The 20,898-nt window shown below is 37.1% G+C and overlaps 2 protein-coding genes across 2 annotated transcripts; both read left to right on the forward strand.

Annotated features, from left to right (window-relative positions):
- The first annotated feature begins 15,790 nt into the window (after positions 1-15,790).
- LOC100647459 lies at positions 15,791-17,564 on the forward strand. Its single transcript, XM_012309649.3, has 4 exons — positions 15,791-16,124; positions 16,188-16,254; positions 16,400-16,737; positions 16,813-17,564. Exons 1-4 carry the CDS (start codon positions 16,088-16,090, stop codon positions 17,073-17,075), a joined length of 705 nt encoding a protein of 234 aa, XP_012165039.2. The 5' UTR covers positions 15,791-16,087; the 3' UTR covers positions 17,076-17,564.
- Positions 17,565-17,709: 145 nt separating this feature from the next.
- LOC100647336 (3-ketodihydrosphingosine reductase) lies at positions 17,710-20,893 on the forward strand. The gene is made up of 5 exons (XM_012309647.3): positions 17,710-18,118; positions 18,428-18,581; positions 18,782-19,211; positions 19,288-19,529; positions 19,598-20,893. Exons 2-5 carry the CDS (start codon positions 18,465-18,467, stop codon positions 19,808-19,810), a joined length of 1,002 nt encoding a protein of 333 aa, XP_012165037.1. The 5' UTR covers positions 17,710-18,118; positions 18,428-18,464; the 3' UTR covers positions 19,811-20,893.
- Positions 20,894-20,898: the final 5 nt, after the last annotated feature.

The raw sequence follows: 20,898 nt of genomic DNA on the forward strand, positions 1-20,898 counted from the left end.
TGCGCCACCCAGCCAACTTCCTACCCTCCGGTCTTCCCCGCCCCTTCTCATCCCTCGTCCCGATTTATCGCGAACGCATATACACGTACATATTACGTACACATCCATTATACCAGCGTACGGGCCGGCACGTCTCGGCGTTTTAATTTCTACCACCGTCCCGGACACCCTCTTCCTTGCCGTCTCTCTTCGACTTTACTTCGTTTACTTAACGTCTTTCTCTATCTTTCTCTGCGTCTCACCTTTCGTTTCGTCCGCCCCCGCGGTCTTTTGCTCGATCCTGTTTCTGTTTATCCATCGTTCTCGCTTCTTCGCCAAGGTTCCTGCGTACCTCTCTGTCTCGCCTCCTGTGTTTCACCCCATCTCGTGCTTGTACGTCGGTGTACTAGTACGGCGCAACGAGCGCCGCTACTTCTCTATGTTCTCGCATTTACATACGCCTCTTCCGTTTTGTTTTGTAGCATATAATCGAAACGGAGGAAGATCCCTCTTTTTGGCGATCGAACTTCCTGTCGAATTTCGTACAGGGTGTTCCGAGGTGCGCTGATCCCATTGCGCAGATTCGACCAGCAGAAGTCACGCTCGGCCGTTGCACCTTGCCGCGTGACTGTCACCGCGCGCGCGGACACCTGTGCCCGTTGTTGCGCATAGACAGGTGTACCGGCCGGCGGAGAGTTTGCTCGGTCCCGATAGAAATCCCCGGGGCTGATAAACAAGGCGGCGCGCTCTCCTCGTCCAGGGAGAGGAGGCCGGAGTGTGCCGGATCGGGCCGCCGCCGGGCCGAGTTACGACATGACGAAAGCATTAAAAATTCCTGCTCTCCACTGTGCCGGGCAATCGATATTATCGGGGAGAATGTGAGCTGAACGCGACACGTGGGACTTTGTAAACAACGATATTTTGCCAGGTGGCGGCGATGTCTAAGGCACATCTAAGACACCACGACACGATGTTTCGACGTATCGAATGGTCGATGGTGAGAGAAGAAGGAACGAAGAACGTGGATATATCGTCCTGAGAAATTTAGATGTTGGAAGCAATGGTGTCGTGGAGATTTTATTGGTTTCACGGTTTTATGGCTCTACTGTTTTACAGAGATAGCTTGAGTTGATTTTTATGGGAGAAGGAAGTGCGTTGGGATTTGCAGTTCTCTTTGATTCTAGGGTCAGTCGAGTATCTTATTTTTTAATGATTATATCGATAATGTTCGCAACTTGTTTTTTCTCAGATACAAATCTAAGGATATTAATATTAATTCTTATTTTAACATGTTCTGGGAGATCGAAGGGATAAAAGAATCCATTTAGTACGTTGTTGGTTGATCGTTTGTAATTTTCGAAATGCAAGTTCAAGGGTCTGCCAGTTATCACGCTACGTGAGTTATGTAGGGTAGTTTACAAGGTAGCCGGATATCATCTCCCGAGATACTTGTTTGCGAATTGTTTGCAAGTTCATCCAACTCTCGCTTGCGAAATTCGTCTATTAATACCTGCTGGGAAGATCAAAGTTTTGAATTCTAAATCTATAAATCTCCGAAGTTTATCAAATTTCTCTTGTCTTTTGCAATTTTGACCGCCATTTTCATCTCTTTCAACACTCAAACCCTGCTTTTACTGTCGAATTGTAAAGATAGAGAAGAAACAAGACTTCCCAAGCGATAACTAAACGAAAGCAACTTTTTAATGCAAAACCAAGCGTTATTCAAAATTACGCTCTATTTACCAACAAAAACGTTCATCTTCAATTTATCCAGAGCAATCAAATTTCCCGCCAGTGAAGTACCCGGTGAGAAATCGACGTTGGCGTGATCGAAACGGTTCCGGTTTCGTGGATCCGCACGGCGATCGGATGCTATCTTAATTATTGATTCAACGTGGTTGCTGAGGCCGCGATGTCTGGGAAATGAGCGCATGCGAATTATAGGCGGGGCTGCGAGGCCGACCACGAGTTACGCTGACTGAAACTAGCGGGGTTGAATTACGATTCATGTAAATCATCGCGCAGCCGGTTTTCGCGTATGGTTCGGCCCGTCCGCGGCTGGCAGAGAACATGTAAATAATTCGCAGCCATTAACGTTTCTCGTAATTTTTCCTCTCCGCTAAAGGGACATAAGTTTTGGTAATGTTACACCGGCGCGTGATTACAAGCCCTATACGGTTGAGTGTCCAGCGCGTCGTCCCCTAACGTAATACCTTGTCCTCAGGCATTTTTAACAATTAATTGCCAATTCTCTTTTCGTCTCTCTCCTCGTCCAGAAAAACGAGGAAAGAAAAGATTCGAATCGTCGGATAGCGTGGCAATAATTTCGATCAAACGTATTACCGTGCGCTTTTGCAGATGATCTTACGGAAGACAGGTTTCCGTAATCAATTTATTTCAGACTCCAAACATGAAGTTCGTAGATGTTTGCTTTGAGCGATCAGCAATAGGATCAGTTTGTAAAATGCGTGTGCAGAGCGAAAATTGTTTGATAATCGAAGAGTTACTTATTTTTTTTTTTTTTTTACATTACGACAAATTTTATAGGTTTTATTACGTAGGAGTTTCGTAAGGTCTCGGAATGAAATCTATTTTGTTGTTTATTAGTCTATAATTTGGTATGAAATATTTATCTATCGTATGTACCACGAGAGAAAACAAATTGATCGACTCTAGGTATTTAGGTGGATTTAAAAACAAAATTTGAAAACCAAAAGATCTCTGGAAATTAGTGTTGATTGCTTTGACTCGTATAACATAAACTCCGTATACATGTAATGAAAATAAAAAATGTATGAAATAATTTTAGTCTTAGAAAATTACTTCTTTTAAATATTTAATGGGATGTTATAGTCAATGATTACTGACGATATTAAGTAGATATACAGACGATATCAAACAGGAGGAAAATAATACAAAAAGGAGGGAAACTCTTATCGGTAAAGGGTAACGCCCCAATGTACAACGACCGTTGCAGCAGTGCCATGATCGATCAGTTCGATTTAATTCGAAACGCAAATCCATTAAAACACCGTGATCTGTTCCATGCGAAACGAAATCTGTGATATTTAAATTCCGCTATAAATTGACTGAATCTACTGCCATAATATCTATTCAACGATCCATCGCTTAATTAACAAATGCAGTACAAAATCGATATAAAATGGAAAGAAGTATAAATCTCAACCGACACGAAAGCTATCAATTTTTGAAAAAGCCAAAATTTACAAGATTATTCAAAGTTTCAGCTTTTGCATCAAAATATCAATTTTATATTTCCATTCGTATCTTTACTAGTTACAAATTTTTCAATAGTTTCTTTTTTCTTTTTTTTTTTTTAATGAAATTAACACATTTGTACAATATATTCGTAAATATCAGTTTTAAGACTTTTCACCACCATCGATCGAGGGAAAGGTTCAAAAAAGTCGTCAACAATTCCGAACGATCTTCTTTCCGAGCAAGTTAACAAATTGAATACTTCGAACACCCTTAAAGTCCACTTTAACAAGCACATTTAACCATCTACACTCCTGTGGAAGAGATACTCGTCCGGATCATGACCTTCCCTTATTAGTTTACCCAGCGTTAAGTCTAACCTAATAACTTTCGAGCAACCTTCACGTTCCGTTTACGTTTTGTCTTGGTCGAAACGTCCGGGATCTGCCCGTTCGCTCGTCGATCGAGCGAAAACCGGCGAAACTTTTCCAGTGCAATGAACTCCGAGCTACTCCGCTACAGACGCGCCCTTAAGCAGAGGCACGGCCAACGTTGGGGTTCGTTTTCAACGATGTGACTAAAGTGGAGGCAATCACGCTACCGTTATAACGCTGCGTATATTTCAGTCGCGTAATACAGCGCAGAAATGAATTTGAATAGCTAATGATACACGAGCTCCAATTTGGAGGGTAAAACGTTAGGGCGTGGAGGGTGACCGTGTGGAGTAACGGGCTTTCGAAATTGTGGCTAACGCGGATTAGGACATACACATGGCTGGTATATCGGCTGTTTGTATTTTTATTTTGCTGCTGCTTGCTCGCCTATCGATCGAACGATCGTCTTAGAGGCCGCTTATGACCACGCAGACGGAAGTTACCAAAGATTTCTGAATATAGCGTTTTCACGTCCGTGTCGTCTGTGGGCTGCATTCGAAATTTCTGAATAATTTCCGCAAGCTTTATGACCGAATGTTGTTTCGTCGATAAATTGTTCGCAACGAATTTGGTAATTTATTCTCGTACAAATGCGAGGCGAGATTGAAATTTATACGACACATGTTATGTAAGCATTTTGGTTACGTAGATTATGTCATAATGGAAGATTGCAAGGCGGTGCTGAGTTTGGGATTTGTTGTGAGCTTTATGTATGCGAAGATTAATCATCCGTTTTGAAAGATAATTTTTGGAAAACTGTATGATTTAATTGTATTTTAGTATATAAATTAAAACAATCTGATGTGGTGATTGTGGTCCGAGTTGAATTATACCATGCTGAAATTACAATTATTTTAGCATTGAGTCTCCAAGTATGAATATGGCTTTTCTCAGAACCTTATAACTGTGTTTAAAGAAGGATACAATATCATTCCACTGAAATGAGAACAATTACACATTGATAGCGAAAACTAAAGTAGCGACTTAGATGTTAGGATCGTAAATCAGTTATAGATCACTAAGAAATCATTTTCCAAGTCTCAATACCATGGAATCATAAACTATCCCAAACTTTGGATACCAGATCCTAGATTCCACATTCCAAATATCAAACGTTAGTCCTGAAGACCTGAAACAAATTTCAGACCTCGGATCACAAATATCAAGATTGGAAGCTTTAAATCTCAAGATACCAGCTTGTGTATCTTTTTACGTTTCGTATGTCTTGTAAATCGTTATTTTATTACTTGCTATCTGCTATAACTAGGTTTCAGATAAACCGAGATTTCACGATTATCGTGTACAAAGTACGTACGCGACATAGATTAAACGATACGGATATCGATGTGTCAATGTCGATTTTTCTACGACCGTGGGAAGTATGTCCTTATATCCAATTGGTGATATTTACTGTTTGATCGAAGCGTTTACGATATACGCAATGTCACTATAAATAGTCATACTATGATATTTATTTATCGATACAGATTTTTAACTTGTTTTCTGATATTATCACTGTATTCCGTATTTCATTATTTTAAACGTGGGCTGGTTTGTTTTAAACGTGCGTCTTCGATATTGATTTTTCCTAGATAATCGTGTTTCTATATAATATTGTCACACGTATTATTATATACAGCTATTAGGTCGTCCGAAAAGTTTCTTTCGTTTTATAAGGAAATAATGGATGCACTACATTTTTCGTTTTATATTATTTTATCGAATTACGTATGATTCATTTTGTCCTATCAAAATAAAGATCACAACATACAGATGCGTTGTTGTAAAAGACGTGTTTGTAAAAGAAAGACATTTTTCGGACAATCTAATACATGTACCATTACACAGTTATTTAACACTAGAACTACCACACCAGTCAAATTGTCTGGTTTTACAATTGTATTTTAAAATTCCTACTTCATGTTATATTTTTTTCCGCAATGATGTAATGACTTTTGCAACGAGAACCAAAAGAATAATATAATGAATTTTATTTTATTTTATTCTTTATGTATCCAAACCAAAAATAATTTTATATCAAGGCTATTTATACCAATACCAGTCAAAATGACTGGTACTTGTGAAAATGTAAAAGGGTTCTGCAATCGGTTTATCGAACCCCAATTAACCAGTTTCCTCATTTTGTACAACTTCCCACACGTTTTTACAATTTTTACTGTATATCATTCAATATGATGATATCAGTTATCAAGAAAGTTCCAGATCGATCGTCAGAACGCTAAATATTAACACTAGAAATTCCACACCAGTGAAAATGACTGGTTCTACAATTTTATAAATGTGTCAACCTTCGTTTAAGGATCATGGTCCCAGATGGATTAATAATATCAAAAATGTACTACATGACATGGAATTCCTTCTGTAAGAAAGTAATAAATCAATAAATATATAAATATTCTATTATTACGTATTTTTTAAAGACCAATCATTTTGACTGGTTTTGATAGAAATAGCTTCGTGTTAACTATCGGTAGTTCTAGTGTTAATTATCTCAGATTTGAAAAGTTCTCCATTTTGATCGTTATACTTCTCGACTTTCCTATTAGATAATTTATTACTTTGTTATAAGGTGGCTTGTTATAATGCATTGCTTCGTCATAAGATTACTTCTGCTCTTCGATACCTTTAAAACTCATACCTACGAAATATATCAATATTTGACTTCTTCCTTTTCTACTATCGATGCCATTAACCACTAATAACATCCTCGCAATAATTTTCCATTAAAAGTAGTACGATTCTACGTCAGATCGCTGTGTCGTACATCGTCCGTCAGCCTAGCGATCGATCGGGAAGCAGTGTCCGTTACACTGGTGATAAGCCTCGTTTCCGCCAACAGGTCGCCGGTGTCACGATCTTGGTAGAAACAAACTCGGTGTCGCGCATGGTATCGCTGAAATTTCAGCGGCAAGTTTGTTCCAAAAGCGTGAAACTTCGTTATAGTCAATTGATATTCCCGCGACGAATGCGCATCCGCCGGGAAAAGGAGTTCGTGGAACTCCGGCCTGGTGCACTGAACTCTCTCCCCCTGATTGTTCTCTGCAAAGCGTTGACGTATCTCGAAGTGGAAAAAGGGGGCGCATCGGTGGCGTGACGGTGCGCGGCGACGACACAGGGGAGAGAAATGGCCTCATTTCGCAGCTAGAACGACGTGCGTCGCTCCTTCCTCGCGGAACTCTGAATCCGCGCACTGCTACCGCGCAACGTTTGCCTCGTTGTAAAACGCGCTCGTCAGAATGCGGACCGATGATGTCGCAGAGAGCTCGCCGGTCGACTGTAACTGGACTGCGGATTTTGACGCGTTTATGAGAAGTTTTCATTATTCGTTCGATTTGGCAGATGGCGGGAGTTGCAGGGTTGTTATACGGCATCTTTATTTTGCAGGGGGAGATTCTGTATTGGTTGACTAGAAAAACAGAGGAATTAAGAGGAAAATAAAGTTAGAGTTTCAGTTTGATGGTTATGCGCGACAGGAGAATTGAGTTTCTACTTTCAGATCGATATCACGTATTTCACTAAAATTATGTAACTTTTCGTTGTCTCATTGACATACCTATATATAAAATTTGAAAATCGGCAGATTCGGAATCGACACTTATCAGTATCACTATCGAAAATCAGATTTGGTTCGAAAATTGAAAATACGATATCGTAAAATTAGACTCGTAGTTTTTGGCCAATAATGAAGTGTATTGCTTTTTTATTTTAACCACATATCCTCTACGTGAATATCGGACATGGAAATTTATTTTTAGCCGTTTAAACGATAATTGACGAGCTTTATCGCAAGCTTCATTAATAATCATTTCCTTACTTCTGATCGTTTGGCTTAGTAAGCAAATTACCGAACAAAATATCGGAAATTAAGAAACTTAGATAGAGGTATTAATTATTTGATATTGCTCGATATGATTTTCTTATAACTTTTTCTCATCACGATTTTTAATCCACGTATTCCCTTTTAACATCGTCCTACGTACAAGATAGGTCATCGTAGATCTCTTTTCAGCGCAGTCAGAAAAAGATGTTATAGAAGAATATGAATTAAATTCCTGGAACCATGCATTCACAGAAGCAAAGCTTTTTTCTTCGTATTGATCGAGCCCACTCGTTATTCTGTGTAAAAGAAATTTTAGATAAAAGAGAAGAAAAATAAGATTTTCCACAAAATATCGCTGCATCTGTGCTTTGGAACGGCCACTATTTAATATCTCAAGTTTATTGGAATATATAAAATAGAATGCTGATGTCGATAAAGCACATATATATAATAGTATTTTGAGATTGTGTTGGAACCCAAACAGTAGGATTCATAAACTTTAAATACTTAGTGTATGGGTTTCAACAATTTAAAAATTCTACTGTATGGATTCTAAGGATCCGAGAATCCTATCATGATTCCAATGATCTCGAGATCCAAAGAAGCAAAAGAATTCAACTACCTCGAACTACTAACGAAATTTACTAGATCAAAAATTTACTAATATCTTACCAAGTAATATGACAATACTAAATTCGGTAACCTTCATGATACCAACTAAAAGATACTAATCTAACAACGATACACCTTTATATATACATTATCTAGTAATTCATATACTTTAATAATATATTCTATATATTAGGTTGTCTGAAAAATGTCTTTCTTTTACAGACACATCTTTTACAATGACGCATCTTTATACAAACATGAAACCTAATCTGCCGAACGTTGTGATCTTTATTTTATAAATAATATAAAACGAAAAATATTGTCCATCCATTATTTCCTTATAAAACGAAAGAAACTTTTCAGACGACCTGATATATATATATATGAGGTTTCCAATAACAAATAAAAGTATGTGGAAATGTTGGTCAAAAAATATTAACAATCTAAATATCTAAAATAGTAAGATTCTAATTATTTTGCCGTTCGACTAAAACGAATTAGAGAACAGACGTATTCTTGAATTGTGTTTCACGTAAAAAAATTGCAGATGTTTTTTATATCCGTTGATTTTCTGAGAAAATCACTCTAGATGAATGCGTTCTATTCTTCCAAGAATTCCTTCGTTCCTAAAAAATACTCAGAACCGATGGCGTTTAACATGTTTTCAGCATGATCACGTCGTGAGAGTGCATCGATTCAATTGAATTAATTACGGCCGGAACGTACGGCTTAAAAATAACGAGCAACGTGTCGCAACGAAAATCAATACACGCTGATGGTGTGTCGGAGACGCGGTGGTGTATTAATAAGCCAGTTATAAATAATCTATAATCGTAAAAAGCAACGCACCGAATAGCTACAGATTAAAGACTGTGATTTTTTTATTTTTTCAAAAACGCAACGATAGTTTTAATTGTAAAAGTGCTGCGACAAGCGATTTGCGTTGGGCAATAGCACGCGTTTCACGCACGCTGGTTCTGAAAACGATTTCATGGGCGATCGTAAAACGCGAAAACGTCTAGCGTGGACAAGTAAATCGTCCAACATTGAATAGATGATATCATTCGTTCGAACGTATAGATATATACGATAATTATTCAAGAGACAAATCCATCTACGCAGATTTCCACTTAGAAATTTAGATATACCGACGAGACGAATATTTGTTCGCAAAGATAGCTCAGAGATTAGGAAATTCTAGTTACATTCGCGACTTAGCTGTAATTGCGCAGCAAGCTGCTACAATAGCTCTGTTCGAAGCAAGAAGCAAGAGTATTTCGTTGCATTCATTCCTTATGCGGAATGTTGCCAACGATATTACGGGAATTTTCATTCATCTTGGTTGATAATAGTAATTCATGTTTTGTGCTTGTCGTTTACTGTTTATCATTTGTCTCGCAGTTGATTCGTTATTGAAAATTTTGCAGAATCTGTTTGCAAATAGTCGTTGTCCGAAGCTATTTTTTATGAATACTTCTACATGATATTCGTAGTTTTAAGTTGTTCCCAATATTCGATTAGATCATGCCTGTTGTACTCAAAAATAAGTTTTTGATTTATAGACATTTATGATTGAACACGGAATTTATGATACTCATCCTTCGTTATATGTAACTAATATCATACATAATATCTATATAAAGAATACTGTGTAATGTTTTCAAACATATCTACCCCATTAGCAACAAACTATTAAGTATCGAAATGTATTATATTCTTCGAATCAAAACCAAGATCTTTGCAATACCAAAAAAAAAGAAGAAAAATTTAATTTCAAATAATAACACCAAGCTTCGATAAAACTAGGCGATTAGCATCCACGGTTTCACAGTTTGCTGCGGCACAATCCCATTCGATTTTTTCTATTTCTGTTGCCTTAATCCGCTCCAGACATGCAGCAGAAATCAGTCACTGGCGTTACACCGGTCCGCTTCTTAACCCTCCATTCATTATGTCGCATCCATCAAAACGCGCCGTTATAAATAAATAAACAAGCAACGTCGTGTCGCGTTTTCTTCGAACCACTCCCACGAAGCTGGCTGAAAGACTGCGAGAACCACGGAAATATCAGGACAAGAGGAAGGGAGAGAAAGAGCGAGACCCATCGAATCCAACCCCGTGTCGCCGCCACCCCCTTTCCACTCCCCCTTCCATCCCCCTGCTGTTTCTGCATATCTTTCTTTCCTCGGTCGTAATATTCCGTGGAAGCTGGCGCGCACAATGTCTCGCAGACGGCGCTGGCATAATGTTCCCGGCCACGATACCGATCCACCCCTTCGAGGTGGCGAGCACCAGCAGCAGCTAGAAGGCGTAGGAACGGCTTGGCTCGTTAAAAAGTCCGTTGGACCTCTCGTAACGGCCACGGGAACCAAGAGAAAACCGAGAAGAATGCATCGAGCCGAGCTGCACTTACTTACTTACGCGGCGTTGCACCCCTCGCTCTCCTTCTCTATCTCTCGTTCGAGTGACTTTTTCTTCTGGTGCTGCCACCGCATCGCTTCTCTCCCCGGCGGCTTCTCACCCCCTGCGGATGGCGGATGAAATCGTTAGCCGGGGTAATACACGCACAGGACGCTTCGATGCGCGTCCCTTTGACTCGCGCCACTCCTATAATTCAGTCGCGACGGGGCCGGTAAATGACTTTCTTTCGCTCGCCATCGGAAGCGTTTTACGTGGGATATTATTTCCTGGATATTAATGGGAACAAAGACCAGCCACGGCTTCTGCTTTCGCCTTCTATCTCGTCTCTCTTTCGCTTTTTCGATGGGTTGGTGCTTCGTTCACGGGATGTACGGACAGTACTTAAGATGATGTACGAGTCGAAGGGACTTCGCAGGGATGTAAATGTTCTTTAGATGGATGCGAATGAGAAACGTTTTCGATGGACTTCGGGACTGTGTCTTTTTATTATTGCACTGATTTTGTTTTACTTTTGCTTTACTGTTTCACTAATAGCGAATGATAATTTGCGAGATGGATTTGAAATTAGTGTCACTTTGTTTGATTGTTCAGGTTTTAATTTTGATATAGAGAATGCGGCGACCAGCTGCGGAATCGATATTATAACAGTTGTATGTGTATAATAATTTTGAATGAAGAAATATTTTGATTACGAATAATGTGATGGATAACGGTTTAAAGCTTCTTTTTGCGTAAAATTTTAAGAGAAAAATATAATTTCTCTGAAGTATATTATGCGAAAAAAAGAAGAAAAAGAAATGTATCGTTATGCTTGGAACCTCAAGTTCTGGTAATACTTCATATAACTCGATCCATAATTTTATTCGTGACAAGAAAATTAATTTAAATAGTGGCTCGCTTTCTTTCAATTTTAAACACTCGTAAGAGTGATAAAAGATAAACCGATCCCGGGTTTTGAGCTACCTTTTTAATTCACCGTCGTATATCATGCGATGAAAACTTCCCACCGTTTCACACCCTGAGGACACTTTAGGAAGCCTGTCATTATCTTTGATTTATTTTCATTAGCCAACTCTTATATAAAGCTCACGCTAATAATTTTATACGAAGTTACGGTGCTTCGAGTAAAATGACCGCGGTGATATTGCAGATAATGTCTTAGCTACAATGACGTGAAACCACTTCGATGTTACTTTTCCTCGTAAAGCAACTGTTTCATCCCTTGACGTTCACGGTCGTTCAATAAAAAAATAATTCATCCATAACAGCGTAATTTTGCTTGATTCACTATCATTTTCCAGCGCTTTTTTCCCTTTGTATATAGATTGTTTTACAAAAATGACATCCTTACGTCACTCAGATATCGAGAAGATAAAATTACGTAGCATCCTTAAGAATTTTCATGGCGATACGAAATGACACGCTGTCCAACCACTGTGTGACTATATTTGCAAGCAGCTTTACACAGTTACTTAGCTTACACTTGTTACTCGGTTTGAAATTACGCGAACGCGATACGAACACGTGGAACTGCTTACCAGGGGAAAATAGATCGGCGGTCGCTTTTACCCGGCATTCTATAGATCCTGCCAGGATGTTCAAAGCTGCGTTTAAGCCTATAAGAGAGAGAACGTTCACTGAAATAGCACAGTGTTAACAATTCACGAGCTGCAGAGGGATACAAATAGCATATATCCATCCATTAAAATTCTTTCGCGTTATACGATACCATGAAATCGGTTTCGATATCTGAAGGCCAATGATTTTCGAAGAAACTCGCGATTTTCTATCTCTCATTCTCAGTTTCTACTGTTAGACGAATTTGCATAAATTCTCGGAATATCATCCGCGGTTATTGACAGGGGTGAACGAACGTTGGATAAGTACAATCTCATTTAAGAGAAACGGAAATATTCTCCCTTCCCTGAAACATTGTTATAATTCTACCTTGTAGAATTCTAATCGAACATCTTTCTGAATTCTTGAAAAAATATTACCACCTACAACCGTAAGTACTGGCCGTGGCGTAAAAACGAAAAGAACAGAACCGCAAATGGCAAGGGTGGTTTTCTTCGGTAGCTCGAAGACAGGAGGCCCAGCCACCGTAGCTGGGTTTCTTTTCTTTTTTTTTTTTAACGTTCCAGGGAGCTAGTTCCGTGGAGAATCCACGAGTGTGACGAGCCTCCCTGGGACAGAGGGTGCCTCGGAGAAGTGGTGGGGCGGGAGTGAGGGTTGCCAACAGTGCAACGAATGGAGATCGATTCTGAGTCTGGGTCAGGCGAGGGCGTTCACCCCCCGGTGCAGCCCGGGAGACACGGAACCCAGGGTCGTAGCTAGGGTATCACAGGAGGGGTACTGACGCGGAGGCGGTGGCGAAGGACGGAGGGGAGGGGTGGGTCGCACGGGACACTCCCTTCTGGCGAGTGCAACGTACGCTTCTCTGTCCGAAATCGTACCAACGCTACTCTACGATCCTCTCCTCGTGGCCCGGCTCCGTATCGGCTTTACCCGTTCTGTAAGCCGGAACCGATGCACACAACCAGCTCACCACGAAAGGGACAAGGTTCGCGTCGCGAATTCACCGCAGGATGTTCTCCTGTGTCGAATTTTCCGCACGATCGAAACGTTTCGACGACGGAGAATCGCTGCTGGTGACCGCTTAAGATCCATTCTGGATTTTACGAGGGCGTCGAGAGTCGGAAACTAAGTTGCCTCACCTCCAGGATTAGCGACTCCCGGTGGACGTAGGTTCGTGTTTCCCGGTGTTTGCGGTCCCCCGTCCGTTTACGAACATCCAAGAGACACAGAGAGTTACATCGTAACGCTGTTAACGTTACGTAATTTTCACATGGCCTCCCACGTTTGACGCGAGACCAGGAGTCGTTGCGTAATAAACGGCCATTACGTCCGAAATATACTCGCGACAAATATAAAATTCTAGAGTATCGAGCGAACGATAATTTGTCGCGGTCTTGAAATAGCGCGCCGCAGCGCCGCGCCGCGCCGCTTGCGCCACGGTGGCCGACGAACGACACTGGATATTTCTTTCGTCAGAACGGGGAACATAATACCGAAAGGGGTTCATTGTTTGCCACGTCGTATTATTCCTTGTCTTTGTCCGACGTCGAGAGTTTCGTGCTCGATCGTCCGTTCGGAAGGCACGAAACACGATATCGAAGTCCATCGAACTGCTCCTTGTTGGCCGTGAGATAGCAGGATCGCGTTTACGCGATGATAAAAATGCGAATGACACGTTATTGAGTAAGAAAGTAACGAGTAAAGTGCAGGGACAACTTAATCCGTTTCCCTCTTAGGATATTATAAACGATATTTTGAAATACATTTTTTTTACGATTTTTGAAATGTTTTTCTTTGTTTCGTATTGTTTTATTATTCTAAAGGAATATCATATGTATGTTACCATGCGAAACAATAATTCATAACATGGCGATCTGCGAATGGCGTACAATGTGTTAAAGAACTAATATATTATGCTTTTGCGCAATACGTTCAAACATATAATGGATAATTTATATCGCAAAGCGTACGTTTACCTTCTGTGAAATAAGCATCAGTGACAATAAATTTCTATCCCGTATTAGTACAATACGTAATCATTTATACAACACATTACCTTACACTTTCGTTCACCTCAAATATCACTTATTTATTATTATTTATAATACATTTAATTAACATATGTACAGAAATACGTATATGTATATATACAAATATAAATTATGTATACATATATATAAGCAATTAATAATAATTTCCACCATTATTGTCCTTTAAATATAATTCACGTGGTTATATTATAACTTTAAAAAGAAAAGTCGTATAAAACCGTAATCCATGCTCCTTCATTTGTATAATTAACCTAAACATCCTTGCAAATCCGTCCTCTAAAGTTTGTTATTTTCCAGTTTGAAACGACAGTGGTTTACATTTAATCAGGTAGAAATTGCTAGGAGATAATGCGACTCATCCCTTTTCACGTTCGCGTCGTTCATATCCCAAGTGCAAAGAGGTTCTTCATACCTTCCGCTTTAACCTGACTACCAGGAGTGACTCCCAGGACGAGGTGAACGATCGACAGGGTGGTGGTACGTGACCTTTTGCTCGAAGGATAACGGCAAGGGTGAAGCGGGGACTTTGCCCCTCGGTAACGGGGGTGAATGCACGTACGACCCATCTACCCCCACCCCTTTCTACGAGCACCGAACTATTCAAGTTCCCGGGGTTGGCTAATTAATAATCATTCCGGTCAATTCGCCATCGGTCGATAATACACGAGTTAAGGAGAAAAAGTCAGATCATGCACAGACAACAGGCTAATTTTATTTCAACAACTTCCTTAAGTTGATTATGTTCCGTCGGAACCTATTTATATGCAACCCGCCCTGGAGCCGTGCACGGAGCGCAGGATCGATCCGCATTTCGGAAGCTTTTTCATCTCGACTACGGTTCTCGCGCAATGCATTTAAGCTACCCGTTTGAATAATGACACATATATTCGGACATATATTTTATTATGATTTATGCTTCAGATTTTTCTCTTCGTTCAGCGAATATTTGCCAAGAAAGGAAAATAACGAACGTTGATAAAAAATATATTTCGTATTATGTGACAGTCTATATTAAAAACAAATATATTATAACTGATCTGTGCATATGTTTCATGCCTCGTGTGTAACAGTTACATTTGGAGATGAATAAAACAAAGAAAGATCATTAATTTAGAGAAGTTATTAATTTTGCTGTGAAAGATATTCTTATCAGTGGATTATGGTTACCCTGAGAGCAAAGAGGGAATACCAAAGAAGTTTCTAAAACGAACGTATGGAGCCACCTGTCAATAGGTATCTAAGATAAACATACATGACTGCAATTTATATAATATAATAATTAACGATGTATAAACAATAATAAGAATGGTATAAAATAAACTTTAAGATGTTGCAAAGTAGAACAATGTATTGTTTCATTATACTATCCAGATTCTTTCATACAATGTTACAATTTTTTCTTTACCTCTAACGCAAAGATGGTACGAAATAAACTTATTCAACAATATAATATATCTTTGCACAAAGTAGTGCAACAAAGTAGAGGTGCAAGTGATATATAGATTTATAATTTTATGGAATCCTATGTTCTGAAATACCGACTGTGTTAAAAATAAGGAGCTTTCTTATGCGCTGTACATTTTAGAGCGGTGAGTTTAAGAATTATATTCAATCATAAACGAGATATATAATAGATCTGATACGTGATACTACCGATTGTCACAAGATTTCGGGAATCACCAAACCTTCAGATCATTTTTGCATTACATGCGACGTTATCCATTCAGTCTAAGATAAAATTTATGACTGCAGTGTATATGAATGTACTTATATGATCGTGGATCTGACTATAGCATGTCAGCATCAACTAATAAGTTATATTATTACCATTGTTGGCAGTACTGAAACAATGAAAGGTGTGGCAAGTTTACGATAAAGAGAATATTTTTGAGATTTATAAATAAACGATTTGTGACATAAATTATATACACTGATAACATCAAACAATCGGCATGTCTGTTGATAAACAAGATTATCATCGTGCGTCAAGTAAGCAATGTCATTTTTTAGACCTGCATTGCATTAAAAACATTCATAATCTCTTTTTTTTAGACGCGGTGGTACTTGGTGGAGTAATTACATATATTGCAGGTTTATTATTGGTTATGGCATTTACTAGGTAATAATTTTTAAACATTAAAATTTGATACATATTATTAGTTCTTTTTATAGAAAATACATGTCTTTAAATACTATTCAATATATAATAAACTTTCGTTAATTTTGTAAATATAATTAATTAAATTAAATTAATTTAATTTCAGCCCCTATTGGATTGAATCTTACCAAGAGACTTTCAGTAATTTTAAACATATGGGACTATGGGAATATTGTTTCGAACAGTTTAGATATCCATATTATCAGTTTGACAAACAATTTGATGGATGTCACCATATTTTCTCAGAAGAATATTATGTGATCAGAGAATGGTTATTGCCAGGGTGGTTAATGGTTGTGCAGACATTTGTTACTCTTTCTCTTTTACTCTCGTTCTTTGCGCAAGTTGTGATTGCATTGACCTTAGTCCGTTGGCCCTTAAAATTTGTGTTGAATTATGAATGGTTGCTTTCAGCTTTTGCTTTTGTGTGTTGTATTACAGCAGGTAAATGGAAATTTTCAATAATGTAACATTACTATAGCAAAAAAGTTTGACTTTCAACTAATCTTTAAATTTTAGGAACCCTATTATTTTTAGCAGTATCAATATTTGGAGGGCAATGTTGGCGCAGAGACTGGTTGATGTACCCAAACTTTAACCATTTATCATGGTCATATGGTTTGGCAGTTGTTTCGTTCATGTTCCACTGGTTAGCTTCGAGTTTGTTGTATCTAGATGCAAAAGCTGGTTATAGATTGCGTAAGGAATCTCGAAATTTAGTGATGCAAATGCAGCCCAATCTACAAAGTCATCAAGGATTATCAAGGGGAGGATATATATAATCGCCCGTTATATTGATAGTATCTAAATAAGATTTATTTATAGAATAAGTTTCAAACTATTTTTGGTAACGTTAATATTAAGTAAATACTTGTAGATCTGTTTTCAAACTTTTCTGTTTTATATGATATTGTTTTGTAATTGAGTTTTCAGCGATAGTATTTAATTCCGTCCATTTTTTACAAGAACCTGTAGTTGTAGATTAAGAGAACTATTTTTACATTTATATATATATATATATATATATATATAATTTTAAAATATGTTAGATGTTACAAATGTCTAGTAATACAACAAAATGACAGATTAAAAAATCACAAAAAATAACGTACCTTCATAACTATTTTTTATTGCACAGTTTTACATATTAAACGTTAGTGTCATATCAGATTTTATATCATATATATGTTTTAAAAGTACAATAAATATTTTATGAGATTAATGTATGAATAAAGAAAAATACCAAAATGAAGCAAAATCTTGTAAAAGTATCTACGAGTTATTCTCAAATTAGAAATAACCATTAGTTTTTTTTGTAATCAAATCTGAAATTAAAGAAGACGATTCGAGGCACGTTTTATACGAAATATGTGCATGAAACCATTGACTGAATATTTCGTCAATAGTATACTATGGAATTTGCTATGGATATTAAATTCCGTGAACATGGATATGATATGATGTGGAAGCGACTTGACTTTTAGCCGTATTATGGCTTTAGTATGTGGCGCCACTACCATTTGACTGGTAGTACTTCACTCTTCTGTATTCCGCTTCGCAGTCGTAGAACTCAACACTTTGTCACTAATGGACACGACGTGGGACTTTTTCGCGACGTTGCATGCGCGAAGAGGAATACTAGAGAGTAAAGTACACCGGTTGAACGATAGTCGCGCTACGTACTAAAACCAGAATATAACTGCGATCAATTTGTTTCACGCGGCTTCATGCGACCTCGTATCCACAGTATACATACATATCTGTGGGTATATCCTGTATATATTTCGTCTATACTCTTACGTATCGTCTGTCTATGTGATACCAGGTGATACAATTATGAGAAATATTGATATCGTAAAATTATATATCCGGGGTACAAAGATTACAAATTACATGAGATTATAATCCGTCTGTATACAATTCTACATACAAACTTAAGAAAGTTCAGTTATGATGATAAATGAATGTTATCAGTTTTTTATTCATTTTTTACCGGCATATCAAGAGATATGACCGCTCCAAAGATTAATTTTAATGTAGAACGTAATATTTAATATAAACGAAGATATTTATATAAGCTGTTCTTTAATAATAGTAATACTTGAATGTATGAATTGGATTTGTTTTTCTTCAGGAGTTAACATTGTTAAAAGGTTCATAGAACAAAAATAATGGTAGTGATATTTAATGTAATATTAATAATTATAGTATTACTAATTGCTGTTTCATTTGTGAGATATTTCTTTTGGCGAAAACGACTAAGAGATGTTAATAAAAAGCATGTTGTTGTAAGTAATTAAAAGCTAATGTATATCTAACCCTTATTAAGATTTCTTATTTTTTAAATATTTTTAAAATGTAAATAAAATTACTTCAAATTTTATTTTAGTAATAAATTACACAATTGTATTCAAACTAATTATAACTGCATGATTTTATAAGTTTTAAATGTTCACTTACAAAAATATTTGTTAATATTTTATGACAGGTGACTGGTGGATCAAGTGGTATAGGAAAATGTGTTGCAATCCTTGCTGCAAAGTGTGGAGCACATGTAACAATAATTGCAAGAGATGTTCATAAATTAGAGGTTGCAAGAAATGAAATCATTCATGCATGCAAAAACAAGGATGTTCAAAAAGTTGAATGTCTATCTTTAGATATTGGTGAAGATTATAATGCTGTTGAAAAAGCTCTGAGTGATTTAGAAAGAACTATGGGTCCAATATATATGTTGGTGAATTGTGCTGGAACTGCAATTTGTGGCAAAATAGAAGATACTTCTATAGCAGATCTACAGAAAATGATTAGTATTAATTTCTTAGGAACATATTATTGTATCAAAGCTGTTGTCCAAAGAATGAAAGCTTCTCAGGAAGGAATTATAGTATTAACTTCTTCTCAAGCTGCATTATTAGGTATTTTTTGAATTTCCCAATTAAATAGATTTACATTATATAACATATCTTTATATATGGTATTTCTACTTTTTAGGTATATTTGGCTATTCTGCATATTGTAGTACAAAATTTGCACTTCGTGGTTTGGCAGAAAGTATATCTATGGAATTAGCACCATATAATATTTCTGTAACTCTTAGTCTACCTCCAGATACTGATACTCCAGGTTTTGCTATAGAAGAATTATCTAAACCACTTGAAACAAAGCTTATATCTGAAACTAGTGCTCTTGTTAGTCCAGAAGTGGTAGCAAATAAACTTTTTAAAGATGCATTGGTAAGTAAAAGCAGGATTGTATATTAATTACATTAGGAATGGATAATTAATAAAATAATATATTTTAGGCCGGGAAATTTTTCTCTACTGTCGGTATGGAAGGATTTATGTTAACTGTTTTATGCTCTGGAATGTCACCGCTTAATTCGATTCGAGAATTATTTCTGCAATCGATGCTAATGGGTATTTTTCGACTTGTAAGTGCCTGCTATCTTGTACATTTTCGAACAATCATTCAGAATTGTATGAAGACACGCGATAGAAACAAAAAATCTGAATAATGATTTTTCACAAGCCTATCCGTATACATATGCGTACGATAGATACCGAATATGTATGACGATTCTCGTGAGACGCAGTATCGCGATACTCATTTCGTGTATCTTAGCAACCTCGGCCTCTTGGTCGGTTTCACACGCTGATATGTATATTGCGATATGCGTATGATATATACTGAATATATGTATGTATGTTGTACATATATCACAATGGAATCGCGATACTAATTTCGTGTATCCCAAAAACCTCGGCTGTTGGTGACATTATAAAATCGGTAGACAAAACAGCAGAACATCAAAACAAATTGTGTCATTCACATGAGGGATTCGGTATCATTTTGGTCCTACAAAATAGAAAACCTTCTAATTTTTATGTTCCTGTTTTTTTTTAACAAACTAAATACATTCAATTTCGTTGTTTAATAATTTTTAGTGAGTAACATAATCTATTAACTATAAAAAGTTGAGTAATGGAGTTTTATTATTTTAATACAAAATTACTTGAAAATCGGCGCGATAAATAGATTAAAAAATTATGATAAATATGCATGAAAATTTTGTAATATTTTATACTTCCTTCTTTGAGAGGGATATATTTTGTTTATTAATGTATTTTAAAGAAAATTGTACTTTCTCACGATATAGCTTTTTAAATCTGTAACACTTTTAAATTGCCTTCCTTTTTTCTATAAACATTTTTTATGCGTTTATATCCACTTATTTATTTATATACTAAATCAGTATTTCGTTTTCACTTCTTTTTTCCTTTATCTCTTTTATATAACATCAAATAGATGGGACCTCAAACTTTTGCATTTTTAAAAGAAAATATCTTCGTTTAAAATATATGCTTGAGACGAGCTACTCTCAATTTCAATTAAAGAATAAACGAAACAAATGACGAAAGAGACAAATGAAATCATATTTTATATCTCATACGCGTATCGTGACTCGTTTCACACAACTCGGCGATACATGTATTGTCGTGTGAAATCAATCTACGTGTAAAAGAACTTATATAATAGAAATAATATACTGCATTTGTAACTTTTATGGTATATGCATAATAAACAAACGACTATGGAAGATGT

This window comes from Bombus terrestris, chromosome 6, assembly GCF_910591885.1.
Source record: "Bombus terrestris chromosome 6, iyBomTerr1.2, whole genome shotgun sequence".
Lineage (NCBI taxonomy): Eukaryota > Metazoa > Arthropoda > Insecta > Hymenoptera > Apidae > Bombus > Bombus terrestris.

Excerpts from the sequence above, each read along its gene's own strand:
- LOC100647459 (XM_012309649.3), top strand. The coding sequence starts at position 16,088 with ATGTCTGTTGATAAACAAGATTATCATCGTGCGTCAA. Across the intron at positions 16,125-16,187 it reads AGATTATCATCGTGCGTCAA|ACGCGGTGGTACTTGGTGGA; the intron begins GTAAGCAATGTC and ends TCTTTTTTTTAG. Across the intron at positions 16,255-16,399 it reads TTGGTTATGGCATTTACTAG|CCCCTATTGGATTGAATCTT; the intron begins GTAATAATTTTT and ends ATTTAATTTCAG.
- LOC100647336 (XM_012309647.3), top strand. The coding sequence starts at position 18,465 with ATGGTAGTGATATTTAATGTAATATTAATAATTATAGTATTACTAATT. Across the intron at positions 18,582-18,781 it reads TTAATAAAAAGCATGTTGTT|GTGACTGGTGGATCAAGTGG; the intron begins GTAAGTAATTAA and ends ATTTTATGACAG. Across the intron at positions 19,212-19,287 it reads TTCTCAAGCTGCATTATTAG|GTATATTTGGCTATTCTGCA; the intron begins GTATTTTTTGAA and ends TCTACTTTTTAG.